Source organism: Capra hircus, chromosome 12 (genome assembly GCF_001704415.2).
Source record: "Capra hircus breed San Clemente chromosome 12, ASM170441v1, whole genome shotgun sequence".
Taxonomy (NCBI): Eukaryota; Metazoa; Chordata; class Mammalia; order Artiodactyla; family Bovidae; genus Capra; species Capra hircus.
The window spans coordinates 53,085,537-53,113,375 of record NC_030819.1 but is presented as its reverse complement, the minus strand read 5'-3'; the positions used below and the strand labels follow the sequence as shown (position 1 = coordinate 53,113,375).

At 42.8% G+C, this 27,839-nt stretch overlaps 1 protein-coding gene across 1 annotated transcript in view; it reads right to left on the bottom strand.

Moving 5' to 3' along the window:
- ATP8A2 (ATPase phospholipid transporting 8A2) overlaps nucleotides 1-27,839 on the bottom strand; it is a 465,925-nt gene that overhangs the window by 236,795 nt on the left and 201,291 nt on the right. Inside the window, exon 25 of the mRNA XM_018056568.1 lies at nucleotides 20,794-20,966. Coding sequence (XP_017912057.1) covers nucleotides 20,794-20,966 — 173 coding nt within the window. The remainder of the gene's footprint in view (nucleotides 1-20,793; nucleotides 20,967-27,839) is intronic.

The following is a 27,839-nucleotide window of genomic DNA, read 5'->3' as shown; positions in this document are numbered from 1 at the left end:
AGCTTCTGGACAGCAAAACATGACGATCTATTTCACCCAATTGGAAACTTTCCCCCCCTATGTATATATATCCTAAATATTGGATATATAGGAAATTTTTTCGTTATATATCCAGTATTTCCTCTTTCGAAAATAATTCTCATCGAATAATTCTTTAAATAATAAACACCACTGATGCCTTTGAAATAAATAGGTCCAAAATATGTTGGCGGAGTTTTCTATTAAATGTGTATCTATATACCACAGGGGAACATGGGCTCAGATAGCGCTTGTCAAGTCACTTATCCCCTCTGAGCTTCAGCTTTCTTTCTAGAAAAGTAGTGTAGCCACACAAATGAAATTACATATAAAACGTCTTGTGTAACAGCTGGTACATGATGAGCACTCAGTGTGTGCCATCACCCCGGCATGTGACATTGAGCCACAGGTATCATATTGACCCCTCTGTGCTCTAGGACTTTAAAAGGCACACGACGGGTCTAAGAGTCGGAAAACCAGCTCATCTGACTTCACAGTCTCACCACTTGCAAACTCACAGCATATCCCTACTGTGGCTGGCTGCATCTCCATGACACCAGAAACAAGAACATCATCAATGATACAGGAACTGAAACAGGAATGGGGACCCACAGTTATGTGTGACCATCAGGAACAAACCAGGGTGATGTCAGCAGGAGGAGACAGAGAGGAAGCTGGTGGGGTGAAGGGTCCAGCAGCTAAGGGACCAAGAGTGTAGCGTTTCGGTAATAAACTCCGAGGCCTGGGCAATGCACGGGGCAGGTTTTCAGCCAAGGCAGGCCTGAGGGCAGCTGTCCGACAGTGTCTGGTCCGGGCCAACAGATGTGTCTGGGAGTCACACCCCGCAGCCTGGCGACCACAGATGCAGTTTTCTGCCACCAGCATCCAGCGACAGAGCTGTGGGACCCAGCTCCCCTGCTTCTCCATCCTTGCATCCACCCGAGAGTGAGTCCTCTGTTGTCCTGCCCCAATCTTCAGTCCTTCAGGTCTGAGAATGCTCACCTCAGATGAACAGAGCCTGCACAGTGAACCTTGGGTCTGAAAAGGCCCTCAGACCCCATCTCGGTCAACAGTCACCACCTCTAACCCTGGTCAGCAAGACAGGCACAAGACACCACACTCAGACTCTGCCCCGAACCTCTGGGTCCATTCTCACGGGTAAGTGATGAGCCTCCAGAGATGACTTACCCACCTTGGATCACTGCACGATGGTGCTACATGTCAGCTCATCCCTCCCATCCTTCACTCACCCCGAACAGCAGCAAACAATCATCACAGCCTCTAGGAAACGACCACATTCTCCAGCTACACCGATCCTCCCAACAGAGTTACAAACCGTAATCTGACAAAAGCCAGCTAGACAATGCTTGAAAGGAACACAGAAAAGCCAGAAGTGAAACGATGGGGAGGATGTGCCAGGCAGATGCTCACTAAAGAGAACTCATTACAGTGCTAAATTAGTATCCGATATGAGACTGTAAGGCCAAAAAAGCATTGCTAAAAATACAGAAATGCCTCTCGTGAGTAAGCAGGGAGCAAAGTTAGGACAAGGAGATAAGGCACATCACATTTTCGAGGTTGGTAAGAGTTAGACATGTGCTGGAGAAGACTCTTGAGAGTCCCTTGGATAGTGGGGAGATCAAACAAGTTAATCCTAAAGAAAATCAATCCTGAATATTCATTGGAAGGGCTGATGCTGAAGCTAAACCTCCAATACTTTGGTCATCTGATGCAAAGAGCCGACTCATTGGGAAAGACCTTGATGCTGGGAAAGACTGAGGGCAGGAGGAGAAAGGGGTGACAGGATGAGATAGCTGGATGGCATCACTGACTCAATGGACATGAGTTTGAGCAAACTCGGGGAGATAGTGAAGGACAGGGAAGCCTGGTGTGCTGCAGTCCATGGGGTCACAAAAAGTCAGACACAACTTAGTGACTGAACAAGAGTTAAACATCTTAAAAATCCATGTCCTTAGAGAACAGACTTGTGATTGCTATAGGGTAGACAGTGTGGGGTACGGACTGGGAGTTTGGAATTCGCAGATGCAAACAGTTATAGAATGAATAAACAACAAGGTCTATAAACAATATCCTATGATAAACCATAATTGAAAAGAATATGAACACACACACACCTGAAGAAGGAAATGGCAACCCATTCCAGGATTCTTGCCCGGAAAACCCCACGGACATCAGAGCCTGGTGGGCTAGAGTCAATGGGATCACAAAGAGTCGGACACAACTTAGCAATTAAACCAGCACCACACACACACACACACACACACACACACACAAGTAAATCACTTTGCTGTATAGCAGAAATTAACAGCATTGCAAATCAACCATACTTCAATACAGTTAAAAAAAATACATGTCTTAGCATGTATGTAGATTTGGGGACACTTCTATAAACTGCTGACCATTCACTTGAAAAAGCAATTCTGCACTATTTAGAAAAGTTGAAAATGCACATTTCCTACTACCAAGAAATTCTACTCCCAAGCATTACACTCTAGGAAAATATTTGTACATGTGCACAAAGGGACATTTACTATTTCCATATCTACATTGTGTGTACACATAATAATCTGCCATCAGGCCAAATAAATGCCTGTTGACGGGAGAATAATAAAATAAGTCATGGGGATATTCATACAATGGGCATTTGTGTGGCAGTGGGAATGAAAATACCACAGTTACACTAATCACAGATTAAATGCAAACAACTTAGCCAAACGGGCCACCCTGCAGTACAATTCCATTTACGCCACATTCAAACATACACGCAGGGAAGCAGCGTGAGTCACAGACAGGCAGAAACTAGGAGGAACGCAACTGACCAAGCAAACAAGGCGAATGGGCACCGTCACCGCCGTGGGGGAGGAGGGGGTGTAGTCTCGGGGACAGAAGGGCTTCAGCGCCATTGATACAGTTCCATTTCTTGGCCCTGGAGTGAGACAGCCGTATTTGTTTTGCTGTGGTCATCCCTGAAGGAGAAAGGGCAGCTGTCCAGCTAGCACACGGCAGTGATGCGGTGGAACTATTCTGGAAGAAATGAAATAGGGAGACTTTCCGAATTGAAGCCTGAAGCCCAGTGATAAAGTCTTTCTCTGGGCCTGAGCTGGAGTCCCAGAACAGCAGGGCTCAGTGAAGGAAGCCCGGGTGACAGCACCCACAGACACTGATGGCCGAGTGTTTCTCCCACATTCAAACTCAAAGGAGCCAGAAGAAGGCACCGCCTGTGAGACCCTGCACACACAGACGATGCCACCGGGTGTCCACGTGCGTGTCTCTACACGTGAACAGGGTGCAGCCCTTTCCTTCCCTCTGCCATTTTGTACCAACTTTGTCCACTCATCCCTTCCTTCCTTCATTCATTCAGTTTGTTCTCATCTATAGCATATTGAAAATCAGAGACATTACTTTGCCAACAAAGGTCCGCCTAGTCAAGGCTATGGTTTTTCCAGTAGTCATGTATGGATGTGAGAGTTGGACTGTGAAGAAAGCTGAGCGCTGAAGAATTGATGCTTTTGGACTGTGGCATTGGAGAAGACTCTCAAGAGTCCCTTGGACTGCAAGGAGATCCAACCAGTTCATTCTGAAGGAGATCAGTCCTGGGATTTCTTTGGAGGGAATGATGCTGAAGCTGAAACCAGTACTTTGGCCACCTCATGGGAAGAGTTGACTCATTGGAAAAGACTCTGATGCTGGGAGGGATTGGGGGCAGGAGGAGAAGGGGACGACCGAGGATGAGATGGCTGGATGGCATCACGGACTCGATGGACGTGAGTCTGAGTGAACTCTGGGAGTTGGTGATGGACAGGGAGGCCTGGCGTGCTGCGATTCATGGGGTCGCAAAGAGTCAGACACGACTGAGAGACTCAACTGAACTGAACTGAACTGAACTGAAGTCAGAAGCCAGTTACAACAGAACACTCACTAAATTGGTCCATGATCATATGTTTTCACTTCTAACCAACTTTGAAAGATCAATTTAAAACAGTGTACTGGTGGTTGGTTTTTTTAAAATTAATTATTTTAATTGGAGGCTGATTACTTTACAATATTGCGGTGGTTTTCGCCATACACTGGCATGAATCAGCCATGGGTGTACATGTGTCCCCCATCCTGAAACCCCCTGCCACCTCCCTCCCCATCCCATCCCTCAGGGTTGCCCCAGTGCACCGGCTTTGAGTGTCCTGTTTCATGCATCGAACTTGGACTGGTGATCTATTTCACATATAGTAATAAACATGTTTCAATGCTATTCTCTCAAATCATCTCACCCTCGGCTTCTCCCACAGAGTCCAAAAGTCTGTTCTTTCTATCTGTGTCTCTTTTGCTTTCTTGCATATAGGGTCAATTGTTACCATCTTTCTAAATTCCATATATATGCATTAGTATACTGTATTGGTGTTTTTCTTTCTGGCTTACTTCACTCTGTATAATAGGCTCCAGTTTCATCCACCTCATTAGAACGAATTCAAATGTATTCTTTTTAATGGCTGAGTAATACTCCATTGTGCATATGTACCACAGCTTTCTTATCCATTCAACTGCCGATGGGCATCTAGGTTTCTTTCATGTCCTAGCTATTGCAAACAGTGCTGTGATAAACACTGGGGTACATGTGTCTCTTTCAATTCTGGTTTCCTCGGTGTGTATGCCCAGTGGTGGGATTGCTGAGTCATATGGCAGTTCTATTTCCAGTTTTTTAAGGAATCTCCACACTGTTCTCCATAGGGGCTGAACTAGTTTGCATTCCCACCAACAGTGTAAGAGGGTTCCCTTTTCTCCACACCCTCTCCAGCATTTATTGTTTTAATCTCTCATTGTTATTCTTAGCTAAATTAAACCACTTATTTTCCTTTCCTCAACTCATTGTTTCAGGAACCAGGGCCTCTGTATTGGTCTTCTTGGAGCATGTATCCTAGATTATTACTGGTTCTTCAACACTTTCTTAAATTTTTTTTTTTTTAGTATGTGTTGATTTTTGTAGCTCACTTGGGCAAAAAATTACATATTCCTCCAGATTTAACACAGTGTCAGTTAAACAACAGCAAACAGGCTCTCAGTTTTGGGTACTAGCTGGCATTTGTAACCCCAAGAGTGATAAACATATAAAAAAGAACCAAGAGATTCAGAACAGCAGGACAATAAAAAGGAAACAAAGCTCAAAACAAACTGTCTAGTCATTTAACTTTCTTCTGACCCCAAGTCTCTGAGATACTAAGATGTTCTTTAATAAATTTTATAATCCAAGATTTCCCTTCAACTCAAGGAATGACACAAATGCTTGGTTTTGGAAACTGTTGCTGATTTCATCATTATGACAAAAAAAGTAATTTTAGTCCAACTTCCCTGACGTCACCATACCACTCTAAAAATTTAGCACACCAGCACACAAATAAAATCCCATCACCTAACCAGTCCCAACATCAAGGGGAAAGATCTTGGGATACATGTGACATCAGGTAGGAGTAAGCCCCTTATACTAGGCTCCAGGACCATCCTGCCATCTAATCCCCAAGTCCTTACATGCAATATCATTTTCTTTTCCTTGGGAGCCTGGACTTTAATGTGCTATCATTAAAATATATATCATGCAGTAAAAGGGAGGAAATTAAAATGCCAATGATAAGCAAGCTTGATCTCAATTCTTCATTCCAACTTGTGTGCCTCAGGCCCTTGCCCACCCCAGGAGGAAATTCAGTGGGGCACATGCTCTAATGACTAGGGTCAATTATTCAAAAAGAAGCGTTCAGATTAGGGTTCATCCCCCCAAAAGCAAGCATAGCCACCAAAAGACCATCATATGTTACAGAGTCAGTGAGATTACAGCTTTTGGGGGGGGGGGTCAGCTTTCCTTCTTTGATAAAGTTTTACTTAGAGTTATTATAGATTCTTTCATTCCATCTTTGGATACTTTTTGAAAAGAGGAGTTTGACAAAGCAAAAGGAAGTTTAGCATACTGGTAAGAGAAACTATTATTGATCAAGGTTCAGTTTTGAGATCTGGGGCCTGTGACTTTATATCCTTAAGACTTGGTCTTGTCTGACGGCAGTGGTGGTGTGCTCACCTTGAAAGGATTTTTTGGACATCATGTGAAACAAGGCCTGGGAGGTGCTCAGTAGGGAGCCCATTCTCAGCATTAAATAGCGATCATTACCAATACCATATTGAATCCCTGGTCCCATTCTTGACAATTTGCTCCTTTCACTCTGACTTTACATACTTGATTAGAGTCCTCTCCATTTTCTGTCCTGACCACCCTCAAATCTGTGAACTCTTCAGAATTCTTCAAAACTTTCTCTTCAACTCCTTAATCCAAGCTACTCAGATCTGATTGACTATGGACCAATGAATGAATGAGATGAAAAAATGTAAGAGTGACCATTCTTTCAGTCTGCCTGTCTCTGGCAATGTCACCAGCAGTTGGAAACACACATTAAATGAAAAACTCACAGGCAAAAATAGCACCTATGGGACAATGACAACTAAAGACATCTTTCTTTCCAGAAGACTATTTACCAACTCTGTTCTACCCACCTAGTGTGACTTGTTGCGTTCAATCCAAGCATGGAAACACATGTGAGACCTTGTTTCCACCACCTCCTCCTCCCCTGCCACCATACAGCTGTTCCCCAGAACAGACCAGGAGCCCCCAGGAGGTATTGGGCAGGAAGTATTTTTATACTACGTACCTTTAACTCATTCAACACATATGCAAATTTCATCTTGATTTTCAACTCAAGACACACACATTGTGACCTACATTTGAACTAAACTTTTGAAGACTTCTAGAATTTTCTGGGATAGTCACAGGAAAGGCACTAAGGTAAAAACAGGAAAAACTTATAAATCATTAACAGCTACTAGATTCATATTGGAATTTTCTAGAACCTTGCCTAAGAATCTTAGCTCACAGCAATGAGATATTTATTTTCCCTAAAATATCTACATGAAAGCTATGGCACTTCAAATCAGACTGATTAATTTCAGGAATTTGAAAATGAGTGGGCTAATGTAAATTGGTTTTAAATCAGCACCCTTTCATACACAAAGGTATGCTTGAATAATATAATATAATATAATATAATATATATATATATAAAACTGGTAAAAATTCCAAAGCCAATGAAAATCACCCCTTAGTCCTATCAGATAACACAGACTCTGTGAGAATGATGCAATTTGTTACACAGAACTGTAAACGTGCCTTTCAAGCTGGAAACGGAGGGGGCAATTTCTGCTTCTCAAAGCTGACATCAAAACTGAAATATGGGATGAACTGACAAAGCTGGGAACTTAGTAAGAGAAACAGACATCATTCTGGGAAAGGAGGGAACTGTGTACAGTGATCACCATGTTGATTTTTAAGGATTAAGTTACTAAATGTACCTTAAGACAAAATAAATCAAGTTAATCTTAGGGTAATCTTAAGGGGAGACTGGTGGAGTGAACTAAATACAGTGTTACATTTTCAGCTCCATGAAGATACCCCTCACTTTCCCATGCATCAGCTGAATAACTTATCCTTGGTTGTTTGTTGTTATTTAGTTCTCTGTCATGTCCAACTCTTATCCCCATGGACTAGCCTGCCAGGCTCCTCTGTCCACAGGATTTCCCAGGCAAGAATGCGGGAGTGGGCTGCCATTTCCTTCTCCATATGTTTTGTTGGGATGGCATAAATTTCCATTCCAAGCAGTTCCTGGTTTATTTCACAGGGAAATACTTCTAAGGCTATTATTTCCTACTCGTGTAATTCTCCCCACCTACCATTCATACCCTGCAAATCCTTTTATATACACAAACTCAGACTTGAGGATTTTATTAATTAGCTTGAGCAGTATGGAGACCTAAGCTTATCGGCTGGCTCAGGTAGGCATAACGAAGTACCACAGACTGGGGGGCTTCAACAACAGAAAGACACTTTTCCCACTGTTCTGGAGTTGGAAGTCCAAGACCAAGGTGCTGGCCAGCTGGGCTTCGGGGGAGAGCTGCTTCCTGGCTTGTAGACGGTGCCTTCTCACTGTCTGCATACCCGGCAGAGAGCTCTCTGGTACCGATTACAAGGACACTAAGCTTATTGGATCAGGTTGTTGCTGTGTTTTTGTTGTTCAGTTGCTAAGTTATGTCTGACTTTTTGCGACCCCGTGAACTGCAGCACGCCAGGCTTCCCTATCCTTCACTATCTCCTGGAGTTTGCTCAAACTCAGTGTCCATTGAGTCGGTGATGCCATCCAACCATCTAATCCTCTGTCACCCTCTTCTCCTTTATGACTTCATTTTCCTCAGTTACCTCCTAAGGGGCTGTTTCTGAACATGGTCAAATTAGCGGCTAGGGTTTCAACATACAAATTTTGTTGTTGTTCAGTCACTAAGTCATGTCTGACTCTTTGTGACCCCATGGACTGAAGGCTTCCCTGTCCTTCACTATCTCCCAGAGTTTGCTCAGACTCGTGTCCATTGAGTTGGTGATACCATCCAACCGTCTCATCCTCTGTTGCCCCCTTCTCCTCTTGCTATCAATCTTTTTCAGCAAAAGGGTATTTTCCAGTGAGTTGATTCTTTGTATCAGGTGGCCATTGGAGCTTCAACTTCAGCACCAGTCCTTCCAATAAATATTCAGGGTTGACTTCCTTTAGGACTGACTGGTTAAATTTTGGGAGGATGTAATTATGCCCATAGCACTTAGATTCCCTTTCACTGTGTCTGTGGTCTCGGGCAGAGCATGAGAGAAGACACTTAGATCTTTGTCACCTAGTCCCCCAGAGCCTGTAGACTTCCAGCAAACCCATGGAATTGGTCTGGATACAGGCAGCATATTCATATTACCCTGAATAGGCTCATTACTCAGCAAGGAAGCCTGACCCTACCCAAAGCCCTGTCTCTCGGTGACCTTGACAGAGGGACTGAGTTATGGAGGATGCTTCACCTTCCTTGGCACTTCCTCCTCTTCTGAGCCTGCACAGAGAAAGAGGGACTTCCTACAAGGCTTGTCCTCTCAACTCCAGAGACCTAAAGGGAGCAGCACTGACCAATGAAGATGGTCTCCATGCCTTGAGGTGAAAACCCCCATGTTCTGTGCGAACCAGGCGGAGCTCAGAGTCCTTGTCTCATGGGGAACAGCTTCAGCAGCCTGGCTCACAAACCCAAAGACAAGGAGCAGCCCTGAGACTTGCACCTGATGGAAGCACAGCAAGTTGACAGAGGAGAGCACAGGCTTTCAGTGGCTGCTTGTCGGTGCAACGTCACACATCAAGGAAATTAATACAGAAAGGCAAGGGCCCCCCAGAATCAACTGCAAAACATTCCAGTTTCCTCCCACAACCAAAAAGGAACATTCATAGAACATCTGTTCTATGAAAGACGCCAACCGTGTCACCTGGTGTCCCAGACTGCATCAGCTGTGACGCGCCTTCCTCCTGAAGTCCTGTCCACCTCAGATCCAGCCTGACCCCCTACGAAGATAGTACTAGCCTCTTCCCGTGTTACAAATTTCCATCACTTCTGCAAGCTGCAAAGAGAATTTACCTCCTCCAGAAAATGTCCCCTGATCAGACAAACCACAATGATAAATACTAGAACTTGCCGCTGTATGAATTTAATTTGCAATCAGCTCTCATCATTTACATGCTTTGTTTTATATATTTTCTAAAGATGTACTACGTTTATATTTTTTCCACCAGGTTGCATGTAAGCTCAGGGTGACTCTGTGCACAGCCCAGAGTCTTTCCCTCTCGTTTTTATCCTGTAGCTGCACAAACTATAGTAACTAATCAAATGCCATTTGCAGCCACACGGATGGACCTAGAGATGATCATACTAAGCGACACAAGTCAGAAAGACAAATATTATAACACTTCTATGTGGAATCTAAAAAAGATGATGCAAATGAACTTACTAACAAAACATAAACTGACGCACAGACAGAAAACTTTACGGTTTGCACAAAGGGAAAGGGGAAGAGAGGGTGAATTAGGAGTTTGGAATTAGCACATTCATACTACTACATATAAAACAGATAAATAACAAGGACCTACTGTATTCACAGGGAACTATGCTCAATATTTTATTATAACCTATATGGAAAAAGAATCTGAAAAAGTATATGTGTGTATGTGTGTGTATGTAGGGATGTGAATATATGTATGTGTATAAAATGGAATCACTTTTCTGTACACCTGAAACTAATACAACATTGCAGATCAACTATACTTAAAAATATATATAAAAATATTAACCATAATTAGACTCTAACCATAATTAGACTCTAACCATAATTAGACTTTGGCAGGTCTAGAAAATATTTAAAGCCCTCTTTTTTTCTTTTTTTCTAAATAACATGACACTGAATCCAGAGAAATCTTTAGCACAAGACAACCTCAGATACAAAAGAAATACGGGAAGGTCCCCAGGGGTGGACTCACACTAAAGATTTGGCCAGTTTTTACACAGGAAACACAAATAGGACCACAGCCAACCCCTGCCTTCTCTCTTCAACTTCTCTGATTATAAATATTTTAAACGTCATGAAATGTTGGCACCAGCCCTAATGCAGTTGTTATTTATTATTCTTAAGTAGCTGTGTTTACACTCTCATGGGTTAATATACAATTACAGCTATACGGGAATAGAAACTCAGATCCCAAGTGTCATGAAAGTAAGTGAACATCACGCAACATTTTTCTTCCATTTTTCAAAAAAGGCTTCATTGTCTCCTATATTAATCTGCATTTGTTCCCAGATTTGATCATTCAAACTTCCTATTGTGACGTGAAGCATTAGGGTTTGAAAAAACACTGAATCTATATGTTCACATGTTCAATAGTCTGCAAATAAGCATCTATTCCCCTACTGTTGCTATCTTCTGTTTCAGGGACAATAGTTTATGTTTATCATGGTTTTATAAAGACAAAATAAGAACTTAAGCCTCAATTACCTATGCTTTGGCAAAACACTGTGATAACATAAGACTTCTAATTTCTCAGGCTCTAGTATATTCAAACAACACCTATTCATTAAAACAAATAAAAGGAAAAACGCACAATGATTGACAGATGGTTTTAACTTGACGCTTGTATATTTGTGAAAGGATTGTCTTCAAGCTGGTGTATTTACTTTGGTCTTTAATGACTGGTGTGCCCAACTGAAAGGACGCCACAATGAGTACTCGCTTAGTAGGAAGAAAGGCTGGCTCTGCTTTTCTCAGATGATCCAGATGTCAAATGATGGAGTACTTGGGTGAGAGTGGCTGTCTGTCTGTCTACCTCGCTCTCTCATTTGCCACCCTATCTGGAACTCAGCCACGGGGGACCACTGGCTGGCAGACCTCTGTCAGCTGATCAACAGCAGAAAGCAAGCCTTTCAGCAGCTCTTAGCCTTCGCTGACCCAGCAAAGCTGTGCAGAGAAACCTAATAACAAAGCTCTGAAATCACCAATCAGAAAACTCAAACCAAGCCCAGGCTTCCAAAATTTGGCAACTTGACTCCACCAATCTGACTTGTCTCCTGTTGACAATTCTGCTTGTAATCTAAAGGGGGACAGAATATAAATACTACATCAAGAACTCTGAGAAACAAAAGATGTCAATGTTCTTCTCTGTCTTGCATTCTCTCCCTTGTCCTGCATCCTCTCTCAAGTTCACTGTGGAACCTCAGGGGCTCAAAGCAGAGAAGCCACCCTGCCCTCACGGTGGACAGATGGACCCGGAAGATGTTATGCTGGTGAAATAAATCGGTCCCAGAAGGACGACTACTGCATGATTCCTCTTACAAGAGGCGTCTGAAATAGTCACTGCTAGAGCCCCTGCCTGGTGGCTCAGAAGGTAAAGACTTTGCCTGCAATGGCAGTTTGATCTCTGGGTCAGGAAGATTCCCTGGAGAAGGGAATGGCTACCCACTCCAGTATTCTTGCTTGAAGAATTCCATGAATAGAGGAGCCTGGCGGGCTACCGTCCACTGGGTCGCAATGGAGCGATTGACACTTTCACTTTCTTCTTTTCACAGAAATCAACAAAAGAAAGGTGGTGACAGAAGGGCGAGGGGCTGTTGTCTAGTGGGTACAGACTTCCAGTAACACATGAGTAAGCTCCAGAGATCTGCTGGAGTTCACAATGAGGTCCTCGACAATCTGTCCACAGAGCTGATCTCACACTAAGCATCCTTACTACATCAAACAAAAGAAACAAGCAAAAAAAAAAAAAAAAAAAAAAAACCAATGGGGACACAAGGAAACCCTGGGAGGTGGTGGATATGTTAATTGCCCAGATTGTGGTGATGGTGAAAAGAGTGGATACATATGTCTGGACTCTGCAAACTGCATATGCTAATTACCTGTGGTTTCTGTATACCAATTACACCTTAATAGAGCTGGAAAATACAAGCAGAAACACAGACGCCTTCAGTCTGTGGATGCAAACTGTAACCCTGATCCTTCCTATTCAAACTGGGGGACAGTGAAACTTCAGGGTGGAGCACTCCATATGATGTTCAAAGTCATCGGAGGAATCCTAGCTGTCAGATGAGGACAGGGAAGGCATCGATAATTCAGGAGGTGATAAACGAGGGAACGCATCAGATACATAGACAGGGAAAGGGAAAACATAATTTTCTTTGGGACCAATTAAGGTAAGCGCTACTTTGCATATTCTCAATCAGAAAGACATCAGTGCTGTCAGGAGAAGTGGGATTTTTTTTTCCAAATGAAAGTTAACATGACACTTGTTTGTATTAATGAAACACGTTCTGGACGACTTCACAGGAAAAGGAAAAAAAAGGCACTTTGAGTACAAATACTATCACAAGGCAAGACCTGGGGACATAAAATATTCACGACGTATTCCACATGTTTAATTGAGCTCTGCTCTTTGTCCTCCACTGGTTTGTTTTTCTAGTAGGAAAGATGCCAAATATTATGAGCTTCTATTTCAGAACTTTGGACCGTGGTTTGACCTAACATCACCCTGTTTCGTTTGGCAAGCAGCACTGTCAAAAATGACATGCACAGGCAAATTAATCATTCATGAAAGGGGGGAGAGGAAGAAACACAGGAAAAAACGTGAGACGTGACGTGTCTCTGGGCTCCTCTGGCATCTCCTGCCGGGCCCTGGTGGTGGAAGCAGCAGAGCAGAGGGATGGAGAAGCTGGGGAATCCTGTTACCATAGTTCTTAGACTACTGCCGAAAAGGAAAAGGGCCTCCATCCTTCCCTTGCCCACTTTTTACCTGAGGTCCTACATAGACACACTGATGTGAAGATCACCAATCCAAGGGAACCCTTGTCATGTAAACCACTTTTCAGAAATGTTCAGAATAATATTTTCTTTACAGATGAAAAGTGATATAACACCAATTTTATAACTAAAAAGAATTTTCTTCTAGGAGATGTTTCCAACAACACAGCATATTATTATAGATCAAACCCTATTATCAAATGTCCCCCAGTAGATATTTCTACCATGTTGTCATGCTGCAAGTACCAACTTTTCATTTGAATTACTTATACTAGATTTTCTTAAAGAGGATTTTCCTGCAATCTGAATCTATACTAAAATATTTGCCCATGTTTTATCACATGTACTATAAAAAAACATCTGTCTACCAAATCACTTTGTTAGTTCTGGACACAAGCAACTAAGTTGACAGGTTAATTCACTTTTCTATTTCTCACCAGAAGGAGTTACATGTAAATAGTTGTAACAGATAACTTTTAGCTGGAGGGGAATCAAACATATCAGAAACCTCTAAAAGTCAAAAGTTGATCTCAGAATGATTAGCATAAACTATTTCCTGCAATAGTTACTTAAGATGAAAATAGTCCATTTCTAAACATGAGTCATAGCCAAAATTATCTTTGGCTTCCAAAAGTTGAATAAAATTCTTTTTCTCAGATGAAATGTTTAGAAAGGGATTCCTTTCACTATTTCGGATTAATACTCTGAAGCCCTCAAATATGCCAGTCTCTACAACAGTTAACATAAGGAATTTTTTATACATTACAAAATCTACATCCATCTCATTTTCATTCTGGAGAAACACTAGTAAAACTGCGAGCAGAAAAACATTTCTTAAACTTTGAGCTTCTGGAAATTGTTTTCATTCAATGTGTTGCCGAAGAATCATTACATCTAAGCACTCATCTTTAGCAGAGTAACAATAAGGCCAGTTAGGACCACATAAAATTGCTGTAATCATTCAAATAATAGCATTCATGTTAGAGCTAACCAAAAAAAGAGAAAACTTGTCTAAAAATGAATTCTCCCTTAATTGCATTTAATCAACAAATGGGCTTACATACTCTTAAGCCGTAATACAAACAACCCAAGGATAGACTTACAACTCGACAAGTTAATGATGCTCTCTGGAATAAAAGGTCCAAGAAGGAAGCTGACTTGTAACCAAACAAGTAGGATTCCAAGAAATCACACCATGAAAGAAACCAAAGAAAAGTTTTATTTTTGCAAGTGTACGATTGGATCCCTACCAACATTGAGGCCAACCCAAACACTATTGGTGGTACAATTCTAATTAGTGTGTCTGAGCTCTGCTTTGATATTATTCTTGTGGATGGCTCACAGGCTGAAAGACACCCCATGCAAAATCACAGAGTCCTAAGACGTCTCAAAGTCCATCATGCCTCATTGATGGGAGAGCGGAGCTGGAGGGAGACTGAGTGGGAAGAAGCAGTTCCTTTCCCAGGGGACAGAGGCACAGATATTGGATAAGTGAGTCTGGTGCTTCAGGGAGCTCAGAAAGTGTAAGACTGAGCCAGTCGTGGGAATGACACTGTCAGCAGGTAAAAATGCAGTGTGGTTCCTCCCTAGATTCTGCATATGTGTGTCCTGACACAAAACAGCCTCTCAACTGCTCCTCTTTCTAGGCGAGACTAACAAAGCCCAGCTCTGCTGCCCAAACAGAGGACAGCATGTTTGTCCTGGCCAGGGGTGACCAGAGAGTGACCAGTGACCACACCCAAGTCATCACTTTGCTTTCCGAGGGGAAGGGCACAGACATTTTTGTAAGTTTCTGTATTGCTCCCTCTTGAATCCACTATTGTATTATGGAAATCAAGCATCCTTACAAAGACTGAGCTATGACAACCTTATCCATAGTGATACTTAAACAGTGAGGGGAAAAAAAAACCTTCTTAACCTGAATATTCAGCAACGAGGAATAAACTAAACAACACATTTTATGTTACTATTTGCCATAAAAACTATTTATCATCTTTGCACTCCACATATTGTGGACACTCTAACCCTCTTCCAAGAAAAGCCATTTCAACTGAAAAAGATCTACATTTAGACACTGCTCACTAACAAGGCTTATCTCCAGTCTACAGGATTGGGAATGCTGTTTTCTTTCTTCTTGTTTATCTGCACTTTCTGACTTTTCTCTACAAGAAATATAAATCACTCTTAGAAAAATAAGCCCCCAAAGCTTTCAGAAACATTGGTTGTGCCCACTCTGCACTCTCTTTACTCCCATGGTACGAGGGTAGGCACATACTTGTTTATCTTTGCATCTGTCCTGAAAGACAGAAGTCTAAACACATCAGAGAAAATAAACGATGCCTTCTGAGATGCCTAATTTGCACAACCAGGGGAAGTCTCTGCTGTGATGTTTTCCTTCCACTCCATCTCCTGCCCAGAGACACAGCGCCATAAATCACCTCTGCCCGGGCGGCGGCACTGGAGCTGTGAGCACCCCGCATTTGCAGAGGGCTGTGGTGGGGCCATCCACCAGCTCCCTCACAAAGCAGGCCCTGATGACTCTTTCATGACTCTCTTCCTGTCGAGATAAACTTTCAAATTTGTCAGTGTTCAAGAAGTCAAAGTGTCCCCAGACTCTCATCTGTGCCTACAAAATTGATCTCCATTTTGAAGCTCTACAAAATAAAGAGCTTCACAGAAAAAGGAAAAGTAGGAAAACAAGATAGATGGTCATTTTAGGTAATGGGAACAGGGAAGAGAGAACAGAGGATTCCTTCTTTCAACCCATTTTCTACCTACCTGCTATCCCTCCGTGTGTGCTTGCTAAGTCACTTCAGTCATGTCCCACTCTGTGTGACCCCATGGACTGTAGCCTGCCAGACTCCTCTGTCCATGAGGTTCTCCGGACAAGAATACTGGAGTGGGTTGCCATGCCCTCCTCCAGGGAATCTTCCAGACCCAGGGATCAATCCACATCTCTTAGTCTCCTGCATTGGCAGGTGGGTTCTTTACCACTAGTGCTACCTGGGAAGCACTCTGGGGAATAATAAATCCCACAAAATTTTATGCTGAATAGGTTTAAACAAATTATATGGGTTGAAAAATGTGTTAAAAATTAAATCTTACATTTGGTCCCAATAATAAACACAAGACGGTGGATTTTCTGGCACAGACAACTTCATGACTCAGAAGCAGAGGTCCTCATCTCACTCAGATTGTAGATAGTGTCTCCTTCACTCGCTGAACCCATAGGCAAGATAATGTAATTTGTCTGAGGCTTTCATTTCCTCACTTATAAAAAATCAAGACAACACTTTTCAAGAATAACTTATGAGCCTGCAATTTCTGACCTCAATGTCATAATCTGTCTATGTGGTTTAGTCTCTCTAAAAGTTCCTTGGGTATAAAATCATGCCTGTTCTGCTACGAAAAGGCCCTGGCAATGCAGAAGAGGAGTACCATCCACTGAGACAGTAAACCTGGAAAACCAGCAGGAAGACTGGCAAGGATGAGGAGATGCACAGACCAGAGGACAGTAACCAACTCAGTCACATTCCAACTCAAGGTGCCCAAGAATGTCAGTGTGAGGAACCCCAGACACAGATGGCGGAGCTCTCAAGCTGGAACTCAAGGGAGAGGTCACATGGGACAGAAAGACTGGGGAGGTCATCTAGTTTCAACCCTGACTACTCATCAGAACCACCCAGAGGCTCATAAAATTCCTAGAATTCCACGTTAATTATCCTGGGATAGGGCCTAGGGCTCAGGCTTTTTTTTGCTTATTTTCTTTCAACAAAGATTTCATTCAAATGAATCAATAAAACTTCCATTCAAAAGTCCATTTTTTCATTCAACAAACATGTCATTGCAGTGCATGAATTCTTTGGTTCATTTGTTTATATTTTTAAGTTAAGTTAACATTCTCCTTGGAAGAAAAGCTATGACAAACATAGACAGTGTATTAAAAAGCAGAGACATCACTTTGCCAACAAAGGTCCATATAGTCAAAGCTGTGGTTTTTCCAGTAGTCAAGTATGGGTGTGAGAGATGGACCATAAAGAAGGCCAGAGAAATGATGCTTTCAAAGTGTGGTGCTGGAGAAGACTCTTGAGAGTCTTTTGTATGGCAAGGAGATCAAACCTGTCAATCCTAAAGGAAATCAACCCTGAATATTCATGGGAAGGACATATGCTGAAACTGAAACTCCAATACTTTGGACACCTGATTGCAAAGAATAGACTCACTGGGAAAGACCCTGATCCTGGGAAATATTGAGGGCAAGAGGAGAAGGGGACGACAGAAGATGAAACGGTTGGATGGCATCACCAACTCGATGGACATGAGTTTGAGCAAACTCTGGGAGATAGTGAAGGCCAAGGAAGCCTGGTGTGCTATAGTCCATGGGGTCGCAAAGAGTCAGACACAACTGAATGACTAAACAACAACAGCAAAGTTAACATAAAATTAACCACGTCAAGTGTAACAGCTCAGTTCATTCAGGCTGCTGTGCAGCATCACCTCTGTGGAGTCTCAGAACACGTTCATCATCCCCAAAAGGAGACCCGTATCCACCCCCCGTACTCACTCCCGAGCCCCAGACAACCACTAAGCCACTTCCTCTCTGTGTGGATTTGCTGATTCTGAATATATCCCATGAATGGAATCCTATAATACATGGCCTTTTGTGACTGGCTTTTTTTTCTGGGTATGTTTTTGAGGTTCATCCATGCTACAGCATGTATCAGTGCTTCATTCCCTCTTATGGCTGAAGAAGCATCCACTGTATGGACAGACCACATTTTGCTTGTCCATTCATCCATCGAGCGACACTTGGGTTATGTCCACATTTTGGCCATGACAACTAGTGCTCCTTTGAACATGCACACACAAGTATTTGCTTGGGTACCTGTTTTTAATTCTCTTGGGTAGCTACCCAAGAGTGGAATGGCTAGGTCATACGGTGGTAATTCTATGCTTAATTTTTTAAAGAAAATGTCTTAGGCTCTCTAGATGATCCAGTGGGAAGGTAGCACTGAGAATCACTAATGGAGAAGACAAATGAGCCGTAAAAGCAGAGGGAACACATGTGTGGAAGAGATGTGGGTTGAAAGCACAACAAGGCCAAAGGTGAAAGCTAAAAATATGGAGTCTCAAAGCTGGTGTGAAAGACTCTATGAGGGAAACACAAAACCAGGGAGAAGAGAAAGGTGTCATGGAAATAGAGGAGAATCCAAGGGGTGGTGGCTCTCAACATCAGATGCTGAGGACAAATCAAGAAAGGAATTGAGAGGTTGTGCGCATGGCAAGATGGAGGCCTTCCTGGAGGAGGCCTGATTTCAAGGAGGAGAGGAGTACAAGAGAAGTAAAGGAAGAGACCAGAAGCAAGGATTACAAAGACACATTCATCATTTGCACTGAAAGCAAAGACCAGTCTTTCCTCTGTTCTCCTATGATGCCCAGGAACATACAGTGTGAATATCAAGCCTACAATAAACACCTTAGTGGACTATTCATTTTATATCTCAATAAATAAATGCCAACATCCCTGCCAACAACAGTAATCTGTCATCCACACTGATCGCTAAATGTACTGTTGCCCAGATGATGACTTGCCTAAGATTTTCAGCACATGAAAAAATACTGGTAACAGTTCAGTTTAGTTCAGTTGCTCAGTCATGTCCAACTCTTTGAGACCCCATGGACTGCAGCACGCCAGGCTTCCCTGTCCATCACCAACTCCCAGAGCTTGCTCAAACTCATATCCATGGAGTCGGTGATGCCATCCAACCATCTCATCCTCTGTTGTCCCCTCTCCTCCCGCCTTCAGTCTTTCCCAGCATCAGGGTATTTTCCAATGAGTCAGTTCTTCAAGTCAGTTGGCCAAAGTAGTGGAGCTGCAGCTTCAGCATCAGTCCTTTTCAATGAATATTCAGGACTGATTTCCTTTAAGACTGACTGGTTGGATCTCCTTGCTGTCCAAGGGACTCTCAAGAGTCTTCTCCAACACCACAGTTCAAAAGCATCAATTCTTCAGCACTCAGCTTTCTTCACAGTCCAACTCTCACATCCATACATGACCACTGGAAAAACCATAGCCTTGACTAGATGGACCTTTGTTGGCAAAGTAATGCCTCTGCTTTTTAATATGCTATCTAGGTTGGTCATAGCTTTTCTTCCTAGGAGCAAGCGTCTTTTAATTTCATGGCTGCAGTCATCATCTGCAGTGATTTTGGAGCCCGAGAAAATAAAGCCTGTCAGTGTTCCATTGTTTCCCCCATCGATTTGCCACGAAGTGATGGGAACGGATGCCATGATTTTAGTATAACGATGAGTAATTAGCAAAACAGTGTGATTCCAATCTCAACAAAATATTAAATTCTTCCATTTTCCCTCTTTCTGCTGCCTAAAATATTGCTTTAAAGTATTTATCCATTTTCACACAGCCTTTGCCAGTCTTTGAATCAATACTTCTGGGAGACAAAACAATTTCAGTGAAAAATTATTTTCTGAAAAAAAATTTTTTTTCTTCTATTATTAGAGAAAAGGATAACTTTGATAGCTATTACATTTTAAAAATGAAAAGGTCAACCTTAAATGGAAGGTAAACCTTATATTTGAAGTCACATATTAAAGTTTAAATTCTCAATGAAGAGAAAGCATCTGAAAGATGTGCTTAAAAAAAAAAAAAAAAGGTATGTGGTTTTTTTTTCCCCCCTTAGTCTTAAATGTGAGACCAGCCAAGAAACGTCTCCTGGAGGTAAAACTGCACCATCTCAGGTTTTTTTTTTTCTTTCAATTAATGCTTCTATTCTGTAGAAAGTAACGGTATTTAATTTGAAATTTTCCTCTTCCCGTGCCAGTTCCAGGGTGAACGCCTTCCTGTGAAGCAGTGAGGGATCCAGTGAGGTAGGACACACAGAGGCTTCAGAGAGTAGCCACAGTCAGAAGGGGAAAAAATATGTTTTCCTTTGGTGTCCAGCACCTGGTAAGCAGAGCGTGAGTTCCCGTAGAGCCTGGAAGGCATTCTTGCTCTCCCCTGAGAAACCCAAACAGGCTCGTTTCACTTTCCCTTTGAAAAACCATTTAGTTAGAGCACATGTGCTGGGACTTACAGTCTACCAGATTTTCCGTGTGGTTTCTGGTGTGTTTCTGCTCACCACGGCGGCAGGGTGATGGCACCCTGGCCATCGTGGCAGTTGCTGGGGATGGTGACATTCTCACCATGACCTCCAGCTCCACGTGAGACAGTGAGTGATGCCCTCGGGTGGTGACACCTCACAGACACCACAGTGTGCCTGATCACTTTTACCTTCTTAGAAGACAGTAAAGAAAACAAAAATGCAAAACCCACTGATTGCCTTCCACAAAATCTGTGAACAGACAGTAGAATCTGTATTGTTGTTTTGCTTCCCGCCCCCCCCAACCGCCCCCAGCCACCGCTCCCCGCCCCGCCCCGCCCGGCCGAAAGTTCACCCTTAGAACTCCCACATGTGGTTCTTTTACATAAACGAAGGACAAGGTCTAGTCAGAGCATGAGCCTGGGGCAGCCTGGCACCTACCTGCAACAGATGACCGCTTTGCACGAGAGGGCCAGGTCCAGGAAGCTCCTCCGGACCTCGAAGGACAGCGCGTACTTGAGGGTGTGGCCGTCGATGATGAGGGCCGCGTCGTTCTCCTTGCCCAGCAGGCTCCCGAGGTCCGCGCAGTGCTGGGTGATGGCTGCCCGGGTGGCCTGAGACAAGGTGGGGGGGGGGGAGGGGGAGGCGGGGTGTTACATCTCAGTGTAGCAGAGGCAGAAGCTTTTAAACAGCAGAGAAAAGACCCAGAAATCCAAACTAAGTTCCTTAAAATGAAAACATGCCCCCTATAATGTAAAACATACAAACAGAGCTCAGCTTGGCCTATTGATGCATTGATATTACAACAGACCACAGCCTAGGTCTGCGCCATGGGTGAAAACATCCCCATAGTGATATTTACAATAACCTACTGTGGTTGCCATCTTCAGCTGATCTAGCTTATCCGAATTGTTTTCCATTGGAACTTTAATTGCTAGGGTTCTTGTGACTGTCTTTCTCTCCCCTCCTTTACCTACATACATATTATTCTTGGTGTTCCTAGAGCAGGAAATTCCATAAATACAAATTTTTTTTGGGGGGGTGAGGGTGATAACGTTGCTGGAACTTAAATGTCAAGAACTTCTCAGTTTACACAAGGTAGTCTTCAAAGCATGCAAAAGAAATTAGAGGATATAAAAATAACACAAAAGGTCCCTTTCTTTTCTTTGCTGAGATCTGCAGATTAAACCATTTTTCTCCATGAATCACTGGAGTGAGAAATGAATTGATAATTTTTTTCATGTTACAAAAAATATTCAACCAAATTAAATCACCAGTACCTTTTAAAACGTTACTACCAGCCTGAGTAAGTGTTTTAGTGTGATATCTATTATCAGATGGAATTAAAGCATAGAACCATTTTTTTAAACTTTTTATGGACTATTGGAATATAGCCAATTAACGATGTTGTGAATTTCAGATGGACAGCAAAAGGACTCAGCCATGCAGGTACATGTATCTATTCTCCCCCGAACTCCTCTCTCATCCGGGCTGCCACATAACTATTGAGCAGAATTCTCTGTGCTATACAGCAGCTCCTTGCTGATAACTCATTTTAAACAGAAAAAGTGTGTATATGTCCAACCCAAACTCCCTAACTATTCCTTCCCCCCATCCTTGCCCTCCAGCAACCATAAGTTCATTATAGAACCATTTTTAAGATTTAAAAAAAAAAAAAGGATGTTCTGATATTCCTAGGGAATTCATGATTACGAATAGGATATCCAGTTCAAATATAAGAAGATATTTTGGGCTCATAATAAAAACCTGCTTTAAATTAATCAGGGAAGCACACCAGTCGGCTAAAATTACTGTTTGGACAACAGTCCTTCAGCTATTAAGTGACATATACATATATTTGTCATCTGATAACATAAAGTAGAGTTAAGAAACATGTAGAATGAACTGAAATTCTTCTTCCCCTCGCTAAACTCAGGATCAGCTACCATCACAAGGTGAGAAGCAGATTCTACTGTCTGACTGCTCAGCTTTCCTTCTCAACGGGAGGCTGTCAATACCAAAAAGACTTTGCTGTGCAGCAGAAACTAACCACACTGTAAAGCAACTATTCTCCAGTAGAAATTAATTTCAAAAAAGATGCATCTAAGGCACAATTGTCATTCTATGGTCAAGTGGCCTGGGGTCTGGTCCCAACTCTCCCCTTATATCCTCTGTGACCTTGGGCAAGATGCAAAACCTCTTTAAATAGCAGTTTCCTCAAGTGTAAAATGGAGCTAAGAATACTCACTGCATAGTGTCCTTCTTATGAAAAATGAGCTACTCAGTGTAACCTACTTGGCAGGTAACAGGCATCCAGTCAAACCCATTCCTCTTCCTGTTACTATTTATTCAATAAGAACTTCCCACATCAAGGAAAACACACATCTCTGCCACTTCAAGCAGTGAATAAATGCCATCCGTGACAAGACCTGCTTTGTCAACGCAGTAATAGAGGAAGTCATAAAATAATGCTCTAAGAAAAAAACGTTAAATGGACTCCTACTAAAAATAAAAATAAAGGACACTTTGTGCTTCTTACTGTTGGTGAGTTGGGTAATTCTGAATCTCAAACAAAACATCTATGTTTACTTTATCTGTACCAACAGCCTGTCCTTCAGAATTTGGGTAGAGAAGACAATTCCAACCACTTAGGGAAACTCCAGCCTGGCAGTCTGGGGATGTCTCCAGGGGAACTCAGACAGGTCCAGGCAATTCCGGAGGGCGTGCCTGCCAGGTTCAGCACACAGTGGCCAGAGCACCCTCCTGGGAAACTTCTCACCACAGCAATGAGACTGGGTTTGCATATGCGGTCCACGGAGGTTCAAGCATGAATGGGGGTGGGCCCAGAAGAAGTCTGAGCAAAGGGCGCATGATGGCAGAAATGTGCTGATAAAATATGCTCCAGGGTTACCAAGGCTGCTCCCCTGGAATCATACCGTTAAGTGAAAGTTAGTCACTCAGTCGTGTCCGACTCTGTGTGAACCCATGGACTGCAGCCTGCCAGGCTCCTCTGTCCATGGGATTCTTCAGGCAAGAACACTGGAGTGGGTTGTCATGCCCTTCTCTGGGGGATCTTCCTGACCCAGAGATTGAAGGCAGGTGTCCTGCATTGCAGGCGGATTCTTTAAAGACAGAGCCAGCAGGGAAGCCCTTCATACCCCAGCCCCTCCCTCAAATGTCAATCAATTGCTCTTATCTAAGTTTTAGGAAGAAGCTGCAGAGAATAAAACTGGTTAAAAGCAACTAGGGCCAAGATGGTATGGGCCAAAAATGTCACCTGCCGTGTCAGTAAATAAAGGGTGTTGCAGTCATCAAACCATCAGCCACTGCCCCTGACTGTGTACCCTTGGGGGTTCAAGATGGAGAAAAGCAGGACAGTAGCATGAGATAAGATGCACAAAGGACAGAATTCAATGAGCCCATAACAATCCCATTGTGCCCTTTAGGAGAAGAGACAGGAGAACTTCTCTTTCCTTTCCCCTCAACCCTTATGAAGACAAACCAGGAAGAAAGCCCGCATCAGACACTGGGTCTACTCCTGGGTCCTGGTCTTCCAGCTTTCACAAACATGAGGCAAGAGTTCCTGTTGTCTAGTCCACCAGACTATGTACTTCTGTGACAGCAGCCTGAGCTAGGACAGAATGTCACTTGGTGAATTCACGGGTGATGCAGCACTCTTCTTGGAGTAGTGGACACAGAGATGAAAGGACCAGGAGGACACGGTCACTGAACAAGCAACAACCCATCACATTTCCTGTCTGGAATGAGCCTTCTACTCCAGTGTGGCAACGGCAGTGTCAGATATGTGCAAGATGGGAGACAAGGCCAAGAATACATGGAATACACGGAATTGGGGTGAGCAGGGCATGGCCACTGGGGCGGGTGGTGCCCATTGGCTATGTTGAACTACACCCTGTAAAAACAGGGCCACCAAGGTCTCCACTTGCAGTAAGAACACTAAATGTTAGTAAAAAATATTTTTAAAAAAAGAGATTTCACGTTCATATTCCATTGACTGGGCAATTTCTCATATACTGGTAAAGAGTGCAGTACATTAACAAATACAAGTTTCCCCATGAATAAAAAGGGTTCAACTAAGCAATTACATGAGTCAGACCTATTACCATCAACCAACCAAGATGTGGTTACCCGAGTACTTACTATGCTCTGGGGGCGTATATACCCTCAGAAGTCCTACTATACCATCAGGGTAGCAAATATACACACAGAAGAGTAAACAAAAACCTAATATTCTTATGGGCAGAGTATAGGTCTCACCAACATCCTGCCCCAGCCAGCTCTAGCTCATCTTTGAGTCTGGCTGGAACTGTACTCAATTGTAAATTCGATGAAGGCAAAAACTTCCTTTGCCGAACTCGGATCATGCAAGCCCAGAGCAGGTGCCCAGTAAATGTGCTGACTTCGTAAATGAATGAATGTGTCTCAGCTAATCCTTCAGTGTAGTATCTTTAAGAGATTATTTATAGGTCTCGGAGGCATTTGTTTGTCTGGAAGACATGAGCTATCCAGGCTTCCTGGTACATTTGACATTATATTTCCTTAAAAATGACTGTTTCTTCATGAGTTTGCTTTCTATGACTATGGGTCTATTTCTGTTTTATAAATTGGTTCATTTATAATTTGTATCTTTTTTTTAGATTCCACGTATTTATTGTTGTTCAGTAGCTCAGTGGTGTCCAACTCTTTGCGACTCCATGGACGTATATAAATGGTATCAATGGTGTTTGTCTTTGACTTACTTCACTTAGTATAATAATTTCTAGATCCAACCATATTGCTACAAATGACATTCTTTCATTTTTTTTAATAATGCCACTATATTTAACACTTCTCAGTAAAATCTATAAAATGTATGGAAACTAAGATCAAATGTAAAAGAGATAAGGGTATAACTCACCTTCTCTAATTTAATAAGAATATTTGCAAACCAATTAAAACATAATTTATATTTCCAGGTTTAAAAAAAAATGACTGGTTCTTGATTCACCTTCTTCCTCCTATCCTAGCCTTTTTGTCTTCAACGTTTTCTGCACTTAACCTCCCTCGTCACCTGTTCTCCCCTCATTTCATCGGCTCAGAATCACACCTGTGCCCTTGAGATTAAAAACCTTTCCTACCTCTAAGCCCTCTCCAGACCCATCCTTCCAACTCCACCCTTGACTTGTCTCCAGTCTCTACTTTGGTTTTAATTCCTAGGCTTTCAATGCCCACTCAGCAATAATCTTTGATCAAACCCAGACTAGCTCGGCTCACCACACATGTGTGGCAGAATATAGGTCCCTTCTGTGTAATTCTGGAGCAAGCCAATTGAAGGTATTACTATCACAAACAGTTCCTTATTCTCAAATGGACTATGATTCAAAAGTCTATTTGTAAGTTAGTTATGGGGCACTTAGAATCCATTTTCCCAAAGGAACGATGTTACAAATTGTGGTTGGATCCCAGGGCCTGTTAATACCTATTTAGCCTAGTTGCTAAAATTTATACTACACTCTCTTATTTTAATAAAAAACCAATTACAGAAAGTTACAATAGACTTGGCTGTTACAAGGGGCATAGGGAATTGGGGCTGGAGTTTCATTGCCTGAAAGATGGGAAACATTCTGAAATTCTTCGTTAGAATTTGCCTTTTAGGCATCGCTATGAAAAATTTCATTTCCAGCTTTTCATACACATTCTCCATTTCCCTTCACAATTAAAAGTACACAAGACTTAAAGCTAAAAGTGGGTAACTTTGAGTAAAGATTGATTCCTGAGTCACACCAGACACTTTTACCCAGACATGCTGTACAATGAACCCTGAACTTCTTATCAGTAAAGTCAGTGCTTGCCTCTGCCTTTCCGGGTTTTTAAATATAATTAGATAAACAACATAGACAGCGCTACCCTGTGATCTCAGGAAATGGTTCTCCTCTGCAGATTCACAGATCAGATGTTCATCAGATGGCCCCTGAGCACAGCTGAAGTGCACCCTGCTCAGCCTACAGGCAGATGAGATCTGGAAGGTGGTGCTACTGATCTGATTTTAGATTTAATAAACCAGGAGAGACAACCATTTCTAGACCCTGGATGCATGACTACCAGTCTGCAGATAGCAGGAATCTTTTCTCAAAATTAAACAGAGCACCAGCACTGAACTCTGTCCAGGCGGGTCACTCTCCCCTTCCCTGACCTTGGCAGTGTCCTAAGGAATGTCTGAGATTCCCCTGCTAGCAGCAGCTGCCTCAGCTCTCACTTTGATCTTCTGTAAATTCCAACGCGCTCAGAGCTGACGATGCTGAAAAGCCCGGATGGCTTGAGTTTCAGGGGCGGCAACTCAGTCAAATCACACTCAAGAACTTGCACAGCCTTCATGTTCAAGGGCAAACCACCTTCTCCTGAGGGAACACTGGGCTCACGAGCCTCTTAGGCTCGAGGTCATCCTATGGCCCAAGGGTTCAAGAGAAGAGGAATCTGTTAGATGTGTAACGTTTCAAAGACTTCCTATAATACAACTAATTTCAGGGAAAATGGCATGATATATCACAGGCATGAAGCAAACATCCTCAAGAGATCACGTGGTCTCTTGCTATTAACACAAACACAGGTGCCTGTCAGGTATCCTCACATCACCTTCTACCCCATCCCCCACTCCCATCAGGCCCTTCCCTGCACCGGCCATCTCCACCTCCTGTAGAATGCTTGCATTTCTGATTTAAAAAAAATTAATCTCAGAGTCAACCAACCCAATTGACTAAATTTGCACAAGCACAAAAGCCTATCCAGAGGTTTGTTTGGTTTGGTTTCGTTAATCAGCTTCGTTGGGTTATAATTAACAAAAAATTGAGCCACTTTAAGTGTACAATTCAATGAGTTTTGCCAAAAGAATACAAACGGATTTCAAGACATAAAACCAAATGAAGTGGAATCATTCAAGTAGTGCACAGGGATATTTTTGTGTAGGGTAATAACAACAGGGCTTCCCTGCTGACTCAGTGGTAAAGAATTCACCTGCCAACACAGGAGACGTGGGTTTGATCCCTGGGTTGGGAAGATCCCCTGGAGATGGAAATGGCAACCCACTCCAGTCTTCTTGCCTGGGAAATCCCATGGACACAGGGGCCTGGTGGGCTACAGTCCACGGGGTCTCAAACAGTTGAACACAACTGAGTGGCTAAACAAGGATAACAATGGAGGACATAGGCCAGCCCCAAGAATCTCTCTACAAGCTGGTCATGTAACCTCTTCTACCATTAAAATACAGATCTCCATCACTCCAAAATGTCCCCACCCGACATTCCACAGGCAATTTCATCCCTTCCTCTGCCAGCCTTTGGCCACTTCTGTTACTACAGTTTTCCTTTTCTAGAAAGCCATATGAATACAATCAGAGGTTAGTCATTTCTGTCTCACCTATCCATTCAGCCTAATCTTTTGAGATCTGTCCAATATTTATGCACTTACCAATAGCGTATTCCTTTTTGTTT